Here is an 18,381-nt window from a genome sequence, read left to right as displayed (position 1 = left end):
AAAAACTGCGGTTCATCTCTGTTATTTTATAATTTAATAAGGGAGGCAAATACTTTTTCAAACAGGTCAAGCTTGTGACAAAACTGTATTTTGTACATACTTGGATTCTCCTTATCTAGTATTACAATTTGTTTAATGATCTGCAACATTTAAGTTTGACAAACATGCAAAAAAAACCCAAAACAAAACAAATCAGAAAGGCAGAAAATATTTTTTCATGGCACTGAATGGAAGGAAATTGAAGATCTGACAGGATTTAAAAAATAACAAAAAAAGATCAGCAGAGATCTAAAGTTATAGTTGGTAGCCTTCAGTGAGAAGCCCAATTTAACCCCTATGAATCACCAACAATTCAATTTTATTTACACAGCACCAGTTGACAACACAATTCACCTCAAGACACATTATATTGTAAGGTAAAGAGACCCTACAATATTAAGAAGATTCTGTGTCTTACCTTTCCTGCTTTAATGCATATTCTAACATTTTTATTCTTCTAACCAGGTCATGCTTCAGGTTTTCCTGGCCCTTCCTCTCCCCCTGCAAGAAGGCTATCCTCGCCTGGAGAGACATACAAACAAAGCATTTATGAGGAGTTCAGGTTACAGTATTATTATTATTATTATTATTATTATTATTATAATATATTATAATTATTCATTTCAAATGTTTAAAACCCTTTAATTACAGGAAGAAACATGTCAGTAAGTAATAAAAATCTCTTCTTTAATGGAATTTCAGTGATGATTCATAATCTGCTATAAACCTGCAGTGTACTGCAAATTTCCCCACATATTAGAAAATTTCTTTCGTTATGCATGGAAACTCAAAGACAAGAAAGAAACATGATGATCGATTAGAATTACTAGACTCTGGACCCTTTCTGACCAGTGATGTCCTCTCACCTGTCAGAAAGCAATGCGTTCCTGTCTGACTAACCACACCTATCTGTCAGTCAGTCCAGCAGCTGCTCTTGAAACCCAACACTAATAGGTCCCAAGAGCCATTTATACACAGAGTGTTCTCTTCCAGCGTGCCCATAATGACATGGCCTGGTAACAGGAAAACCAAAGGTCCTCCCCCAGAATGAAAGAGACAGCCAGGGTGGGAAGGAGAGAGTGGTCAGGGGTAAACTGGGATGTGAGGAAGAGGATTACACTAACAAACCACACTATTTCAGCCCTGCTATGATTGGCCAGCTCTATGACTGACAGCCACAGCTCCACGGCAACCCCCGAGATCACTCTGACATACCAGAATATGTATGTGAGTGTGTGTTAGACGGTATAAGCTGTGAATGCATGCACACAGCGTTAGAAGAATGGCACACTGTGCTTCTCCTGTTCCTGGTGAACTCTGGAATAGGAGAAGTGTGTCGCTGCCTTCAGCTTCATTTATGCTAGTACAATTATTTCCATTTATACGTGTATTTGCCTGTAGGGATCTACCAAAAGGGGTTTTTCAGTCCTGGCAAACTTGTTCCCATGCAGTCCTCTGAAAACCCCAAACTGTAATGTTGCTTAATGTGGAAGATTGTCTGTGCTGATAAGTGGGCTGGAACAGGGAAAAAAAACGACAGCAGAGTTCACCCTGAATGGATGAAATGAAGAAAAAGAAACCCTAAAGATCACTTTTCGTTGTTTTTAACACTCAGTTTCACTTCAGCTTTTTCTATGTTAAAGAGCATCAGACAGACTGCTTTTATCATCCATTTTCACTCTTCTGGACTACTTGTCAACTAATCAGCATTTGACCTCTGCACAGTTGTCCTACACCGTTGGATTTTTGGAGGCTTGCATGGGAACAAGTCTGCGTGGGTTGTAAATCACTGTATCTAGGCAAATACTTACACAGGTGGACACAACTAAAACAAGCACTATAGAACAATAGTGACACAGAAATTTAGTTTAACAATAACCAAAAGTAAATTAGCCTTGTAACTCAGGAGCCTGCACAAGACTGTCACTTAATAAAACTGAAAAAATATTTTCTATCTGGGATGCTGTAATTTTTGGGAAGCTTTTTAACCAGCTGATTAAAAGCTCTGCTTTTCCGCTATATAACCTAATTTTGCTCTTCCTTTCACTGAAGTAGCTCCCTTTTTAGGGACCAAATAGTCTTTGGAGGGTGACAAGCGGTTCTTGCTCTCAGACATGCCTGGGCTTGTCTCTTTGTGCAGACTATGGAATGAAAACACAAGACATTGCTATAGCAATGATATTGTGACATTTTTATAGAACTATATCATGACAGTTTTACCTATATAACAATTCAATTTTATGTTGTTGTGATTTTGTGCTATATAAAAAAAAAAAACTGAATTGAATTCAATAAGAGGTATAAATGATATGTTATGACACAGCCCTAATACATATTCAATTGTACATTAAGAACTTGCAGTTAAATTCAGGGTTTCCCTTAACTTTCAGAGGCTGCATGAGTGATATGATAGATGTATGGTCATCTCTCAGCAAAGCTACTTCATGGCTACAAGTAGAGGTTTTATATCTACATTAGCCATACTTCTTATTCTGAACTTAATAATCATGTTGGTTCTCTTTATTGTCTGTCTATCTGTCAACACCTGTTTGTATCTGATGTGGATCTCTGCTGTGCTATGATATGGAACATTATGCTAGTAGTGAGTCTACACAGAGACGGGCTTTGGTTTCGTTTTTTTCAAAACAGTTTACATTATCTTGATAAGCATGTTGTCACTGAGTAATGGAACAAAGATGCAGAGGTTGCTTTCTACATGTTTAAGGCTGTTGAACAGGTTTTTCTCTAAAGAGCCTTATTTTGGTTTAAGACACAAAGGCTATGACTGCACTTGAAAAAAAACAAGTTTAACCATCTTTCGCTTCACCTTGGTTCACTTTTTGCTGTGCTACCACTTCTTTGCTGTCTGTCATTTTGTTTGTGGGTCAGACAGACAAAGTTTCAAGCCACCCCCCCCCAAAAAAAGCAAGAAACAAAAGAAAACCCTCCAGCAGTGTTTTGTCCACTTTAAGTGTCTCGGGTCCTGCACTTGATTTATAAAGGGAAAGAAACAACAACACTGGGCTCACATTTGAGCTCCACAGATCACATGTTTGGACAGTAAGTGTCAGCACTTGGCATGTGTAAGTATAATTGCTCTTATTTTGTTTTTTTATTTAGGCAGACTACCACAGTGTGTTCACTGCACAGCTTCATATACACTATATGTTAATTAGGAGGTTTTTCAAAGGAAGGTTGAAATTGTTATCACCATGGCCTCATCCGGGCAGAATGCAAAGAAAACAGCCATCAATTAGTTGCAGTATGTCTGAGCTTATTTCAATGTAATCGGTGATAACTTAACTTAAAGGAAGACACACGTGGACTGCTAAACTCTGAAAGAGGAAACAAGGTTGGACTGTAACTCACTAACTTAAGAATAAAGGTTTAAATTTAGAAGAACAAATCAAACTCAACTCAGCTGCCACCTAATGTGGGAGTGAAAAGAATAATGTGTGCCAGGTGAGTTCAATTAAGGGACAAACTCCAGAACCAATCAGTGGTGAGAAAGTAAAAGAGGAAACAAGGTAAGTCTGGTGAGGTGAGGGAGAGTGAGAAAAATGGTAAATAGTAAAGAATCTTTACAACACTATGGCTGTATCCCAATTCAGGGTCTGCAGTCTTAAAGGCCACATTCTAAGGCCGATTACGTCACAGTGACGCACCGAAGGCTGTCCCAATTTAAAGGCTGCTCGAAATGCGGCCCTCAAATGAGTCCTTCATTTCCCTGAATTTTAAGGATGTGGCGGTGTAGACTTCGTGGCCCCACATATCCCACAATTCGTAGCGCGGCAGTCGGTGTGGATAATTTTGCCGCAGATGGCAGAAGCGGAGTGGCCGAAGAGTAAACTGTTAAAAGTAAGTACTGAATAATATGTCACTTATTTATGTGCAAATGTTGAATAATGGAGAACATTAAAACGTTACTGTTGGCCACATGTCGGCAAAGTTATGTGACATTAGCGATGTTTGTACTTTCAGCGTTTACTTGGTTTTAAAGCCTTTACTTTAAAATATACGCCGTTCGATAGTTGACCTTAATCTTACAGAGAATGTGATGATTTTATGGCTAATTAAAGTCAGTCATATATCGACAAACACAACAAGCTGAAAGTCAGTGATGCTGCTCGGTTTGCAGTCCTGAATATCACAGCACAAGCAGAAACTGCACAAACTGCACTGTTAATGTTAGCTATGTTATATTGCTGCCTCTGTTCGGTGGTGTCGAGCCAAACGGACTTTAACGTGTGTTTGAACGAGCTGACGGTTCACTCGTTAAGCTGAAAGAAAGATGCTTTAATCACAGGAGTCACACATGTGTCCACTGTACCATCTGGGAACTCTTCTTGTTTAGCACTCATAATAACACAAACACTAAATCCTCCTTCTCTTGTGCTGTTTTGTAGCAGTGTATACACCTGAGACTGTCACCTGTCTGTCTGTCCTGCACTCTCTCTCTTTGTCTTTCTCTCTGATTGTGTAATAAAAGTATGAACATGTATTTATAAGTTACACTTGTGTTTGAATCCTGCAGCTTATCACACATTTGATTTCCATGTGTGATAACTGCAAGTGTCCAGAGTGAGGACAGACTGAGGGACCCACTGCTGCACATCATCTGTGAGGCTTTGCACCCCTGATGATCCACCAGGACAAACTCAGCAGTGTGTGAGGAAGAGGAGGAGGAAGAGCCAGCAGCAGCTGACAGATGGCGAGAATAGACAGACTATTCCCTGTTTGTCTCTTATATATAATACACCTATATATACACTGTCAGAGATACTTGTCTTTGAGTGAAGATTTAAGGTGATAGGAAATATAAATAACTGCAACTTGAATCTTTACTGAAGCTCAGTAGTTGACACACAGTTCACTCACATGAATTTCACTCACATGTGCTGTACCAGTGTACCTGCACATGTGATGTGACAATAAAAGTGATTTGATTTGAGAGTTCAAACTCACTGCTGTAATAACTAATAATGATTAATATAATAACTATAATATTGGCCATATCATATTTACAACTGACTTTAGTCTCATGAACAACATTAACTAATTGTTATTTACTAGCTAATCTTAAATGACTGTTCAGTACAGATATGAAGGCCAACAATCATGTTTTACAGTCCTGTGGTCTCAGCCTCAGATACTTATTAAATCACACAAAGCTCGTGTAGAGACAAATGAACAAAATATGTTCTCCTTCATTTCTGTCAACCACACGTTTCCAGCTATCATGGTTGCTAGGCAACCTGGGCAGCGCGACGGAGGCTAGACCGTCCCATTTCACAAGCCTCGCACTTCCGGCCTTAGCGGTCTTTGAGTACGCGGCCCTTGAGGACCGTTGAGGCTGCGTACTTTAAGGCTGTAGACCCTAAATTGGGTCACAGCCCATACAAGATTGAACCACTCTTTCTTAATCTTTGATTTCAGGTGTTTTCAATCCATTGCCACAGGTGTATAAAAGCACCTTGTCATGCAGTCTGCTTTTAAAAACATTCGGCAAAGAATGTAATCCTAAAGAGCTCGTCAAATTTTCATGTGACACTGGATGCCATCAGTACAACAAATCAGTTTGTGAAACATCTAGTAGGGAAGAAATTTCACAATCAACTGTAAGTGGCAATATACAAGCTGCAAACATTTAGAAACTACAGCAACTCAGCCAAGAAGGTGTGAGAGCACAGGCGCACAGAGCATAAAATTAATCAAAGCTCCAATGACTCACTAACTGCAGAATTCTAAACTTCCTCTGGCATTAACATCCGCACAAAATCTGTTTGCCCAGAGCTTTATACCATAGCTTTCCATGGCCAAGCAGCTCTTATATATAGATATGTATTGTGTAGGTGCCCTTTTGTCTGTATGGTGTTGCAATGACTGCTGGAAGGTTAAGGTTAAGATAAAAGCGAATCCAGGTTTATGAAATTGAGATGTAATGTTTAAATGTGAACACACACACACACACACACACACACACACACACACAGAGAACAGTTTGGGTTAGAATCATAATGTCTACGTAAGCACAATTATTACTGCTGTGTCTGCTGCTGCAACCATAAGCTGATTAGGCAGAAATTTTAACCACTTTCATAAGCCAAACTGTTCTATCAGATATCTAAAACATTTTTAAAAATTAAAAGTCAGCACAACAATGCTGGAAGGAAAACTATATAAAAGGAAAAACATAAAAACTGGCCAATCTACTAATTTCATATTGTACCATTTTTGTGCAATTGCCCTTGCCATATTTGTGAAACTGGTTTAACTGCTTATACTCATAATTAATGCTATATACACTTAACCAAATAACAAATTCAATATTTTATCAAATCCAGCAGTTGTTCCTTGCTGGAGCTTAACTGGATAAGACTTTGATTCTGATTAGTTTTTGTTTGTCGAAACGTCTATATAGTTGTAGGTAGGATTATCCCCCCACACTGCTTGTATTTTTACAGAGAGACTTCAGACTAATTAGAAAATATCCTGCAGTTTGAAGGTCTTTGTTGTTGATCACGTTAATCTGAAAGGCTGCTCCTCAAGTCCAGTTCATTTGGATGTGTACAGGTCACACAACCCCTCCCAACCAGTGCACCTGGTGTGCATGAATCAAACGCTCCTTAGGGACCAAAGTGAAGTCAGAGTACTGGAGTGATGATGACAAAGGTGTGTGTGTGTGTGTGTGTGTGTGTGTGTGTGTGTGTGTGTGTGTGTGAGAGAGAGAGAAATGAGCTCATTGGCCCAGATTTGCCACACTGACAGATAAGACCGGTCTGAAAATGGGGGTTGGGGGCATCGGTGCAATTCTTCTGAACAACTGTATGACTGAGAGACACAGATTTGTACTTGTTTCCTTTGTGAGAACACTTACTGACAACCTGCCTTTAAAACTTCTAAGCTGAACCCAAAAACATCTCAACCTTTTAAAGTTGTGGAGAGTGACCAAAACATCCACAGGATCCAGAAATATCCTCCCTGAATGTCTTAAGAAACAAGAACAGGTCAAAGACAAGAGGAACTCTTCAAGCTTGTCTGTTCTAACATAAAAGATAACTTTTAACTAAAAATTATATTACAATTTAAAGAAAAAAAAAAAGTCACAGATTGTTCAATCATGTTTGTGACTGACAGGTATTTGGATCTCAGTGTGTGTGTGCGCGTGCGCGCTGTGCGTCAGTTATTTCGGGCTTGTCTACTTTTAGCGTTCAGCTGGGATCAGGCTGTCAGAGCACGTCCCAGTAGGCCAGGCCGCTACAGCCCTGCCCTCCATATCAAAACATGGAGTTAACATTGCCCTGCCCTAACTACTGCTACTCTCTCTCCAGGTAAAGAAGACAACCTTTGACCTGATCTTGATCAAAACTCATGGGTTTAGTAACATCTTGTGAGCAAAGATCAGATTGAGTTCTACAAAGTTGCGGAACCACAGAACAAAGGCAGCAAACAGCTCCCATATGTCAGTTTGTTTTACACAACAGTGTTCTTTTTAGGCTTATTTGAATTATTAGGAACAGATTATCTATATAAAGACAAACTCCAAACTTGCTTTGCCACATATCTTCACATTTGGAGGTTCTGGTATGCAGATCCCTGTGGGGCTTGAGCACAACAGAATGCTTAGTTAAACCTACTTATTTCAGAACACAGCTGAACCTGAGTCACCCTAGCAAACAGTGCTGAAAAGCAAAAGTGCAAAAGGGAAGCTGCGGAAGGACAAAATTATGCTGCATCTGCAGGTAGATCGCAATCTATCAATTCTGTCCAGTTTATGCAGCAAACAGGAAATAAATTGGACTACATTTGGGTTGTCATGATACTAAAATTTCAAGCTCCATACTGACATCCAGGAAAAAAATCTCATACTCAATACTACTTTTAAAAGATTTGAACAATACAAACAAACAAAGACGATATTTTATGCTGTTGTTTCTGTCTAGTTGCTGGTTAATTTTTCAGTTTCAATCTGGGACTTAACACTTAACATAACACTTTATGTTTCATAAAAATCAAAACATTACAATATTATCCCAATACATTGCTAATGATTTGCGATTTTTAGCTTTTTTCCACAAACACACGCCAAGTAACAAAAATCAAGAGGCACTTGACTGGCTGACATGCCACGAAGACTGTGTCATCACAGAGGGTGTGAAGTGAAAAATATAAAAAATACACAAGCGACGCAGGGAGCATAAAAACGGCATTAGCTGTTAGTGAGGGCAGCACTGTGGCTGTTTGTCATCTGGAGGAGGCAAAGACAGCACTGTCAGTATCAATAATATCAGATCATATGAGCAATTTTTTGTGCCAATTGAATTTGAGTATCTTTTCCTTTTTGACAACCCTAGATCACATAACTGAACCCGAGAAGACATCAGACAAACTTGCTGAATCCATGTCACCAAAACGCAAGTGATTACCACGAAGAAACAACACCAACAGGTTTTTGTTCTCACACTAACAATGTATACTATGAAGTACATTATGAATTTGAATACATAACACAGAGAAAACAGGAAATCCTTCCATTTTAAAAGTCATAGCCACTGAACTGAAGTATTTCTGTTTGTTGCCAACAAATCTGAAGCAGAGTTAAAATTAGGCAAATTAGACCAATAATGGATTAAAAAGCTGTGTGTGGATTGAGACAGGATTTTAGAACAACACAGACTCTTATGTTACTGTAGCTTGAATTGAGACTTGACTAACATCAAATTGGATCAGCGTTATGACATCCACAAGTGAAACTCTGTTTGCCAGGGACCATTTATCTTGAAATGCACTGATCCAGCATTTGGACTCCAAAAGGGTCAAATCCTGACTCAAAAACCTGGATCACAAATTGGTGACCTGGGTTGGCCCATTTAACTTAGTTGTCTATATGTATAGGCATTTCACACCTGTGATGCTGACATTTACGGCTGCAACGATTCATCAAATAATTCGATTTAAAAGAAATTCTTGACATAAATTCTTTGCTTTGATGTTTCGTTTTAATGCACAGCTCAGTAGCGCGTTAAATAATGTAAATGCGAGGGTTTCATCCACATTTGCTTCTAAAACAGACCTGAAATACAAACGTATTCAGGAGCAGTGTGTGAGTAAGAAGTCTGACGTTATTAAGCCCACACAGCCCTAGTTTTAAACAAAACCACTGATAACAACAGCAGCAGGAGAGAGCTGGTGAAATCAGGTAGCATGAAAGAAAATGTGTTTCTAACATCCAAAAACAGCAGTGCTGTTCCTGAAATCACCATTAAACTTTTTACTGGGAAAAGGCTAGTGAGTCTTTCATCAAACCACCTGATAAGCAAACTCTGATGTGAAGAAAAAAACTTTGTAGCTGCTCCATCAAAACTTGCTTGTTTCACACAGAGAAACATCTGCAATAGGCCCCCAGAAGTTGCATTAATATGCAGATGAACAGTTAACATACAATGTGCTCTGTGAGCTATGCAAACTCACTGGATATCTTGTTTGACAATCACAAAGCTCAAATGAAAGGGCAGAAAACAAAGCTCAGAAAGATGTCAAATCAACCAGGACCACAAATTTTAAATATTCTGTCTCCTTTACTTGTCTGTTCAACAGGGTTGTGCATCCTGTAGTTTATCCCTACACAGGCTTGGATGAGAGAATAAGAAAATTTAAAAAATAAAAGTGGCTAAAATATCATCTTCTTACAAGTGACTTCAGAACAACTACAAGTAATCATACAAATTCATACGAACAGGGAGAAATTCTGAATAAAATCTCCGCCATTTGGGCTGAACTCTGATTATTTTCAAGACATTTACTTTTCTACTTTTTTATTGAAAATATCTACCGACTATCCCTGATCTGTGTCAACACTCCAAGAGGGTTAATCAGACCTCAACCTGTAACGTACCACTAACAGCTCTGTTGTGCTGTGGGAGGCATTCGGCTGTTATGTTTTGGGACCATGTTCGATTCTTTGCCAATGGGAAGAGGAGAGCGCTCGGGTACTGATAAACATACCAACTCTCAAATAACAAGAACAGAATAAAGTCGAATTCCGAGCTTGCCTGCAAGAAACAATGACGGTGATAAATTTGATTGATGGCGGCTTTTAATTAACTGGTCCCAAAGTACAAGACAATCTGTCAAACCCAAAGGTGTTCACAGATATAGACACAAAAGCTTCTACCGTTTAATAAACTAAGGTACCTTTATTAAAATAACTCAGGCTTGGTGACACAGCTGCAACTGGATGGGCGTGATTTGTAGCAGCCTGACTGTGAGAGATCTGCTAACTATTTATAATTTTAAAACAAACAAACAAACCCATCTATTCAATGAATGGTTTTTACTTTCAAGTATCACACATTATTTGAACTGTCCTACATTTTTCAGATTAAACATTACTGGGGATGGGGGAAAGAACTGAAACAACACAGTAATGTGATATTCTGCATAGCAAGGTCATATTGATATAGGGACATATAATATCAGTATTTTATTAAATAAATTAAAATATTCTGGGAATACTACTAACAAGAGGTAGCAGTTTTACTTGGACTGACAGCAGTCACTCTTAGAAAGTTTACAAATGGCTGCTGGTTAGTTTATAAATGTAGACAAATTGCCAACATGTTGCCATCAGTCTGAACGTGTCTTTACCAGTGAACACAATTCGAAGAGACTCAACTGGCTGCCAGCTAGTTGTATTCTGGTTACATTCCTAAAGAACAGGAAGGTTACCGACCGCAACTGTAATATTCAAATATGAATTTCTGTCTGTGTAGACAGCAACAGGTGTGATTTTCAATGATTTATCACAGTTTACTGCTGTATTATCAGAAACAGAGGGGATGTAATTGCCAACTTGACCCCATTCGATTGCAGACTGACAGCAGACTGAATCCATCTTATAGCAACATTTATGGCAGGTGTTGCTATAGATGCTCTCATTTTGCAGCAAAAAAATATAAATAACTGAAGTGAGATAACTTTATTTTACTGGATAAAAACAAATACTTACAAAGTTCAACTTTGAGGAAATTATCTGCAGTTGAAAAAAGGTCACAAATCATAATGTATGTTATGGCAATACTCAGTATATCACAAACAAAATGTTAAAAATTGCAATATCATCATATCATCACTGAGGTATTGTGATAATATTGTATCGTGGAGTGATGGTGATTCCGACCTGTATTAGAGCTTTATATAGAACAATTTATGTAAAAATCTACTTTTGACTGCTTTCTTGTCACAAAGGCTTGCTACAAAGAGTTGCCACAGCGGGTAGCTCCACATGTTTGATTTGACAGAGTTTCTTTTTTACTCCAGATGTTCTTCCTGACCCAACCCCAGAGAGGATTTATGTTGCCTGCTAAAATCAAACCTGTGCCCTTTCTCTTACCAAGGGAATGTGTTAACCACTATACCACTGGAGACACATACAGAGCAGTATTAAATTACATACATTTTCTATGTATTTAATAATTGTGTGAATTAAAACATCTTCTTACAGCAGGAACTATACAAGTAGCAGGAAACTTATAAAAGCAAATACTGTTGTTCAAATAAATACATAAAATGGTTCTGCCATACCCCTATTTGATGGCCTCATGGTGAATACACTCTAAACAGTGGTCATAAATAGCTTAAAGAAACTATTAGTTAATCCAAGTGTATGTAACACTAAACTGATCTTACATGGATACCTGTCAAAACAGATACAAGATTTGATAACTCATTTATATGTCAAAGAATTAGCCTTGTTTATTACAAAACAAAGACATGGTATTCTTTTTACAAGGAAACCAAAGGCACTCTAAACTGGCTTGGATTTAAATAAATCTACACGGTATAAAAATGTCTTGTCTTTGTTTGTTACTTAATGCTACTGATTATCATATTAGTACATGCAACATTCAATGGGTGATTACATTTTATCAGCCTAAGTGCATGGGCACCCCATTTACTGAGACTATGAAAAACTAGAAATGCTCTCAATTTATCATGCCTGCTAAAAGTGTTGACCTTTTATCTGATTGTCTTACCCTCCTAACTTACAATTGTAACGCTGATAGTTAAGGTCTGCCTTTTATCTTATGATTTTAAAATTCAAGTGTTTTTATTCTTAAATTTAATTTTAGTTTATAAATTTGACTTTTATCAAATATGACAGCAAGATCCGACTTTAATATACGGGCTTGAACATTTTGTTTTTATTTTGTATCTCATGTTTATAATACTTTGATGTCACATAATTTTTATCTGGCAATACTAACTAATACTAATACTAAGAGTTTATTTCATCATTCATACTGAAAAGAATAACTTTTAAATGGTTACGCAGTTTTCCTCCAATTTCATTTCTTTTCCTTATGTGCTGTGAATCACAGTCGCTCGGGCCCAGCTGTTGACTCAAAAGCAACATTAGCGACTAACACTGCTAACAGCTAGCGTGACAAACCAAAATGACTAAGATTAGATAGCTGACAGTCGGTTGGATTCACTTCTCCATTGCTAGCTAGCGTCTGAACTCAGTTTCCACAGTGGGAAAGTTTTAGCTTAATATGAACAAATGAGCTAACAGAGGAGAACGGCAACAACAGCTTCAGCTACCTGCTAAATTTGTCTGACACCGACTGAAGCTAAGCGCTACCTCTAGTCGAGCTAACGGTAACCCAGAGCTGACCCTTTAGCTTAGCCACTTAGCCAGTCGGGTTAAAAATATCGAGCTTAGCTGCTTTTGCCTCCCGTTTAAACCAAGGCCATGCCTAACTAATCGATGAAATTATAGATTAAATGTTGCAACACTGCCACTACCTCTCTAAAACCAATTGTCTACACACTGTCCATGTTGTTGTTGTTGGGGTTTAGCATGGTTGGAATTCTGTGCTAAGTTGGGAGGGCTAACCTGAAGCTCGGCCCTCTCCACTTCCCAGTGCGCCCTCTCCATCTCGAACCGGGCCCACTCATGCTGGATGTAGTGCAGGATGCCGGGGATTGTGTACTGCTGCTGCGGCCGAGGTAGCTCATCGGGCTGGTGTGGTACCATGACTGCTCCGCCACCACCGCCTCCAATTGGTGGATTCGCGCTACTGTTATTCCCCTGCTGCTGTGGTGGCGGAGGCTGTCGTGGGGCACTTGTTCCGACCCCTCCTCCGCCGGGGTGTTCGTCCATAATTTTTTTTTTTTTTGAAAAGTAGAAGGAAAGTCTCCACAGGCAGCAACGATCCGCGGAGGGATCCCCGCCCCCTAAAGCCCGTGTCTCAGCTCCGTGCCTGTCTAGCTGGCTCCGCTGTGTTGTGTAAAACTGGCTTTCCTCGGAGCGGTGTGGTGCGCGCGGCTGACTGAGGACTTGGTGTTTGTGTATAGAGCTAACCGGCCGCCATTACTGTTCTCTTCCCCGACCTCTCTCTCTGTTTCTCTAGATCCTGATGGTCAAGGTGGGAGAACCCAGCCGCAATGCCTGACGGGACACATCCATCCTCCTTTTCCCTTCCTGCTATCCAAATATGGAACCTTCACGGCTCAAGGAAAGGGTAGTAAAATATAACTCTTTAACGGAGCATATATTAAGATGTATGAGGAAATACAGCAGTTTTACCTTTAGCTATCAGACATATTGTGGTTGTTGTCTATCGCTCCTTTTAAGTACCACAACCACAACTTGTAAACAGCTGAATCTAAAATCCCGTCCAGGATCGTACCGACCAATTTTAAACCGTGAGTACAGTACAATAAATTATGTACAAGGTATATATTTTGCATCTTTCAAAGGAGGAAACATGCAAACATCGGTGGGATTTTCTTTTGGATTGTTTGCGTGGAATAATTACTCCCTCAAATGTCTTAATGCTTAAGTTACGAGCATGTTTTGAAAGTATAAGTAGAAAGTACTTGCGTTCAAATGTAGGAAATAACTGTTACCCTGGAATGCACCTATCTACGCATGCGTACCAAATGCTATTGCTGTATATCGTTGGATTTCGTCTTTCGTTCGTATTTATTTACCTTTACGGTACTTTACAGTAATCTGACTTTAATCCTGTAAACCGAAAGCATCGTGTTTAAAATAACATTAGCTTGGGGCAAAAACTCGCTAGCAGAAGTTCCCATTTTAGCCCGTTTGATGGGGTTAATGTAGCATCTGGCACAAGCTAACAGCTGGCGGTAAGTAAAACAAACGTTCAGCTTAATGACTGATGTGTTACACAGTTTCCTGACCATCTGAAAGTTATGTTGTATTTAAACGGCACTAAACTTGTTAAAGAGAAATGTAATGCTGAGGGTGTAGGATTTGTTAATGTCCTCCTTGACTACTCCGGTGACCCAGTAGTGGTAGGTAACCAACAAACTCAGTTTTTGTATTACTATACAACAAGAAGCGGGTGTTCAATGTATTAGATTGCAATATCTCATACCATGGGACAATGGTCTGTACTGATAATATTGACTTTACGATTCCTCTGCAGCCAGCAGCCGATCGGAGAATGATCAAGTTCGTGCTAATGGTAAACCGACAGGGTCAGACCAGGCTGTCCAGGTATTATCACTCTGTGGAGCTGAGCAGGAGAGCAGCGCTTGAGGCCGATGTAGTACGCTACTGCCTGAGCCGCAAGAAAGATCAGGTGTCTGTCTGCGAATTCCCAGTCTCGTTTAGATCGAATAAATAACATAACAATATCATGTTTTTAACCTCTCTCTGCTTGCAGTGTTCCTTTGTGGAGTACAAAGACTTTAAAGTGGTTTACCGCCAGTATGCTGCTCTGTATATCGTGGTGGGCATCACAGACAGTGAGGTGAGTCTGATCGGAGGTATTTTACACCTCAGCGTTTTCGTCCTTTCAATGGTCAACAGGACGTGTTTCTCCTCTTTACTCTCACAGAATGAGCTGTCCATCTACGAGCTGGTTCATAACTTCGTGGAGGTCTTGGATAAATACTTCAGCCGGGTGGTGAGTTCAGTTTGATCGAGGTTCTTACAAAAATAAATACTGGCAGCCGCCAGTGCTACCCCTCAGCCTCCTAGTAGATGCATCTGTGGTAGAAATGTGAAAATCCTAAAAAGCCTCTGAACTTGAGGTCAAAGTCACAATGACTAGCTATTTAGTAGATGCACCTTTGAATTAAAAAGTAAATTCTACCTCACTTAATTCTCGAGCTATACTGCTGAAAACCGTTGGATCCATTATCAGTGCAGGTCTAAGGCAGGTCTTAAAAGCATTAAAAGTAATGATTACAGTTTCAAACATATATTGTATACTTTTTGAGATGTCTGTAACAACAAATGAAGACTGTTGAAATGCATGAATCATAGAAAGCTGCTGCTGTTTGAATATTTCAGTCTGTGTATTTCTCCCTACAGAGTGAACTGGATGTATCCTGTAACACAGCCACAGCTGCACACACTGTGCTTTTAGCATGACATGCAGTGCATATTTTACCAAAGCCCAGTAATTTTTAATTCCTTATTAACCAATTTCAAATCACCTTTACACCAGATGTCAGAGCCAATAATAAAGCTCCTTCATTTACATTTTATGGTCAGCTGAAGGACAGTGACCATTGACAAGGACACAGAATGGCGCAAAGAAAAAAAAGAAAGAATAACCTGGAGACACAACAGATTTAGAGTTGAGGTCAAATATTAATGTAAAAGTTACCCATCACTATTTGTTCAGTAGGAGTCTTTGTCTTTCTTTATTTCCTTGACCCTTCGCCTTTATCAGATAATGTTCAATCTGGATCGAGTTCATATCATCCTGGATGAGATGATCCAGAATGGACACATTGTGGAAACAAACAAGAGCCGCATCCTCGCTCCCCTCACCGCCATTGACAAGATGGTGGAGAGCTGACAAAAAGAAGAAAGGGAGTCACGGACTGTCCTTCAAGCTCGAGGAATGGCCCACAGCTTACTGTATGAATTTAGAATCTGGTTAAAGGTACTGATGTTAAAAAAAAAAAAAAAAAAAAAACAACTACTCAGTGCCAACATGAACTCTGGTCAGCATATTAATACACATCTGTATACTGTATCCAGATGTTTGAGCTGCACAGCTGAGAGCAGGAAGCCTCCCTCTGAAGTTGGCCAGTTTGAATTATTCAGGGGGAAAACTGGTTGTGTGAATTTAGCGGGAAATAAATTACATTTTTTAAATTTGTCTTTTGGGGTATTGGGAGACCACAGGGATTGTTTTGACTGAGCTGGCCACACATGTAAAATATCTGTAACAAACCAAAATGTAAAGACATGTGGCGGTATTTTTTGTATATGTATAAACCTAAAACATTAATAAAAATATATATATATATATATAAAAAAAGCTGTCTAATATGTAATAAAACAAAAAAAAAAATTAAATAACTATTTCATTTTAAAAAAATATAATGTCCTAAATACTGAAACAACATCTGTATAATAAGTTTGAAATTTTTTTTTAGAAAAAGGCTACAAGATAAATCTCTAAATCAATACTACATCTCTACGCGGTGATTTTCAGCGACTGGACTGCTGTAGATGATGGATCTGCTTCAGCCTCATGTTGGTTGAAGTGCAGCTGTAATACTGAAACACTTAAACTCCACTACAAACAAGTCAAAATTCAACTTGAAAACAAAATGGAAAAAAAAAAATAAATAATCAAAGATTCATATTCTTCCACAGACCACAGGACTCATTCTTTACTTCATACTTTGCAAACATTTTAATGATTTTTTTTGGGAGCATACACATTTGAAAATATCTGTTTACCTCAAACTGCAACTTGAGTTAAATAAATGTTTATAATATACAAAGAAAATACAGGGATAGCAGAGCTTTCTTTTTTTTTTTTTTTTTAAATCTTTCTCTTTAGATGTGCCTTGCACACAGCCAGTGTTTTTGTCTCCATAGCTTCATTGTAAAACAAACACCAAAGGCTCTCTGACCTTTGACCTTTACAACTGGTCAGTAACAACCAGAGAACTGTCGCACACACACAAAAACAAAAAGCAATAAATGGGGATGGGGGGATCCATGAACATTTCAGGGAGGAGGAAGTGAAAACAGAAGCTATGAGTCAAACCAGGCACCAAACTGAGAGCAGACAGGAGGAGGAGATCAGCACACACACGCACGTACACACAAACACACGCAAGCCTGCAGCATCAAAGCTGGGAACAGAGCAGCAGCAGCAGCTCAGGATGGTGAGGAAGATGATGCTGCTGCTGATGAAGGAGGCGGTCAGAGAGGTGTGAAAGACGTGAGAGCGTTTCTTTCATTTTGTTTCTGCAACATAAATCCTCCTCCTCCTGTAGCAGGAGGTCCGGCCGTCAGTCCGTCAGCTGGTTTGGATTGGCTGGCTGATCCGTCAGTCACAAGGCGAGACGGACAGATGACTTGAGAAGCATGCTCAGTGTGGCAGCGGTGGTCAGTTGAGGTGGAAGCCTTTCTCCATGGTAGCGGCTAACAGGCGCTCCCTCATGATGTCCTCAGATGAGTACTCGGGCAGCTTCAGGTAGTGAACACAAGTGTTGACAGATGGGTAGCTGGAGTCTGTGGCATCCACCTACGGAGGCAACAGTCAGTCAGCTTACTGACTAAAACTACCTATATTAACAAACTCAGTCATTTAGAGAGCCAGTTTACCTTCCTGACGATAGTGAGGCGGGGGTGCAGGTTGGCAAGACCACCAGGTGGCAGGGTGGAGCAGCCAGTGGTAAACTGCAGGAAGGCTTTACGCTCATCAGATGACATTCCACATAAGACTCGCACAAACCGCAAGAAGCCAGGGCTGAAGGAGGAGGAGAGGTTAAATACATGATGCCGTGGCTCAGTGTTTCCATTAGTGTTGATGTAACATGTCATACCTGTCTCTGGTGTAACCAAGCTTTGGTTCTGTGTAGTTGATGATGTCGTCAGCAGTCCAGGAAGGAGACTGGTTGCCACAGAGGATCATCTGCACCTCCTTATGGCTAAAAGAGCTTAGTTTCTCCATTGGAAACACGCGATTAAAACCCTCTGAGGAGGAGAGGACACGTTTATGATATTAGATATCCAAGTATTCACTCAATTTTAGAAATAATCACCAATTTACTAAACTGCCAGGGAAAACGAACCAGAAAAGTTTCTCGTCGCAATGGAATCAATTCTATTGTGACAATGAGTCGAGAGAACATAAGGGTCTAAAATGAGAGTCAATCTTTAGAAAAAAAAAACACCCCTCAAACTTTACCAAGACCAAGTCCAATTAGGCCACGTCAAGGGCGTTTCCAGCATTAAAACAACTGCCTCTGAACACAGAGCACTACTTTCTTGCTTTGTTATGTTGTCCACCTCTTTCCTCATTAAAACAGGAAACTATTTTATTTTGT

At 39.5% G+C, this 18,381-nt stretch overlaps 3 protein-coding genes across 11 annotated transcripts in view; 1 reads left to right on the top strand and 2 right to left on the bottom strand.

Moving 5' to 3' along the window:
• Positions 1 to 13,749, bottom strand: part of strn3 (striatin, calmodulin binding protein 3) — a 30,340-nt gene extending 16,591 nt beyond the window's left edge. For both annotated transcript variants that reach the window (XM_005455954.4, XM_003451186.5), the window contains exons 1-2: positions 12,938 to 13,749; positions 458 to 561 (exon numbers count right to left, since the gene is read on the bottom strand). In XM_005455954.4, coding sequence (XP_005456011.1) covers positions 458 to 561; positions 12,938 to 13,204 — 371 coding nt within the window. In that variant the 5' untranslated portion in view covers positions 13,205 to 13,749. The remainder of the gene's footprint in view (positions 1 to 457; positions 562 to 12,937) is intronic.
• A 6-nt stretch (positions 13,750 to 13,755) lies between these two features.
• ap4s1 (adaptor related protein complex 4 subunit sigma 1) lies at positions 13,756 to 15,957 on the top strand. 4 transcript variants are annotated; one of them, XM_005455952.4, is made up of 6 exons: positions 13,758 to 14,196; positions 14,499 to 14,654; positions 14,739 to 14,825; positions 14,913 to 14,981; positions 15,392 to 15,403; positions 15,756 to 15,957. In XM_005455952.4, the coding sequence occupies exons 2-6, from the start codon at positions 14,517 to 14,519 to the stop codon at positions 15,882 to 15,884; spliced, it is 435 nt and encodes a 144-aa protein (XP_005456009.1). In that variant the 5' UTR covers positions 13,758 to 14,196; positions 14,499 to 14,516; the 3' UTR covers positions 15,885 to 15,957. The 4 variants fall into 4 exon arrangements, with proteins under 4 accessions (XP_013130425.1, XP_003451236.1, XP_003451235.1 ...); XM_013274971.3 differs by having other exon boundaries at positions 13,756 to 14,654; positions 15,371 to 15,403; XM_003451187.5 differs by having other exon boundaries at positions 13,757 to 14,654.
• A 752-nt stretch (positions 15,958 to 16,709) lies between these two features.
• Positions 16,710 to 18,381, bottom strand: part of hectd1 (HECT domain containing 1) — a 42,437-nt gene continuing 40,765 nt past the window's right edge. For 4 of the 5 annotated variants that reach the window (XM_025900813.1, XM_025900812.1, XM_025900814.1 and 1 more), the window contains 3 exons: positions 17,878 to 18,028; positions 17,657 to 17,801; positions 17,439 to 17,576 (listed from right to left, as the gene is read on the bottom strand). In XM_025900813.1, coding sequence (XP_025756598.1) covers positions 17,439 to 17,576; positions 17,657 to 17,801; positions 17,878 to 18,028 — 434 coding nt within the window. Of the gene's footprint in view, positions 17,577 to 17,656; positions 17,802 to 17,877; positions 18,029 to 18,381 lie in introns of all 5 variants that reach the window. The other variant, XM_025900811.1, reaches the window with a different exon arrangement.

Source organism: Oreochromis niloticus, linkage group LG19 (genome assembly GCF_001858045.2).
Source record: "Oreochromis niloticus isolate F11D_XX linkage group LG19, O_niloticus_UMD_NMBU, whole genome shotgun sequence".
Taxonomy (NCBI): domain Eukaryota; kingdom Metazoa; phylum Chordata; class Actinopteri; order Cichliformes; family Cichlidae; genus Oreochromis; species Oreochromis niloticus.
The sequence above is the reverse complement of the archived record's forward strand: the minus strand, read 5'-3'. Positions and strand labels throughout refer to the sequence as shown.

Excerpts from the sequence above, each read along its gene's own strand:
- ap4s1 (XM_013274971.3), top strand. The coding sequence starts at position 14,457 with ATGGTCTGTACTGATAATATTGACTTTACGATTCCTCTGCAGCCAGCA. Across the intron at positions 14,826-14,912 it reads TGGGCATCACAGACAGTGAG|AATGAGCTGTCCATCTACGA; the intron begins GTGAGTCTGATC and ends TTACTCTCACAG. Across the intron at positions 15,404-15,755 it reads CCCTACAGAGTGAACTGGAT|ATAATGTTCAATCTGGATCG; the intron begins GTATCCTGTAAC and ends CGCCTTTATCAG.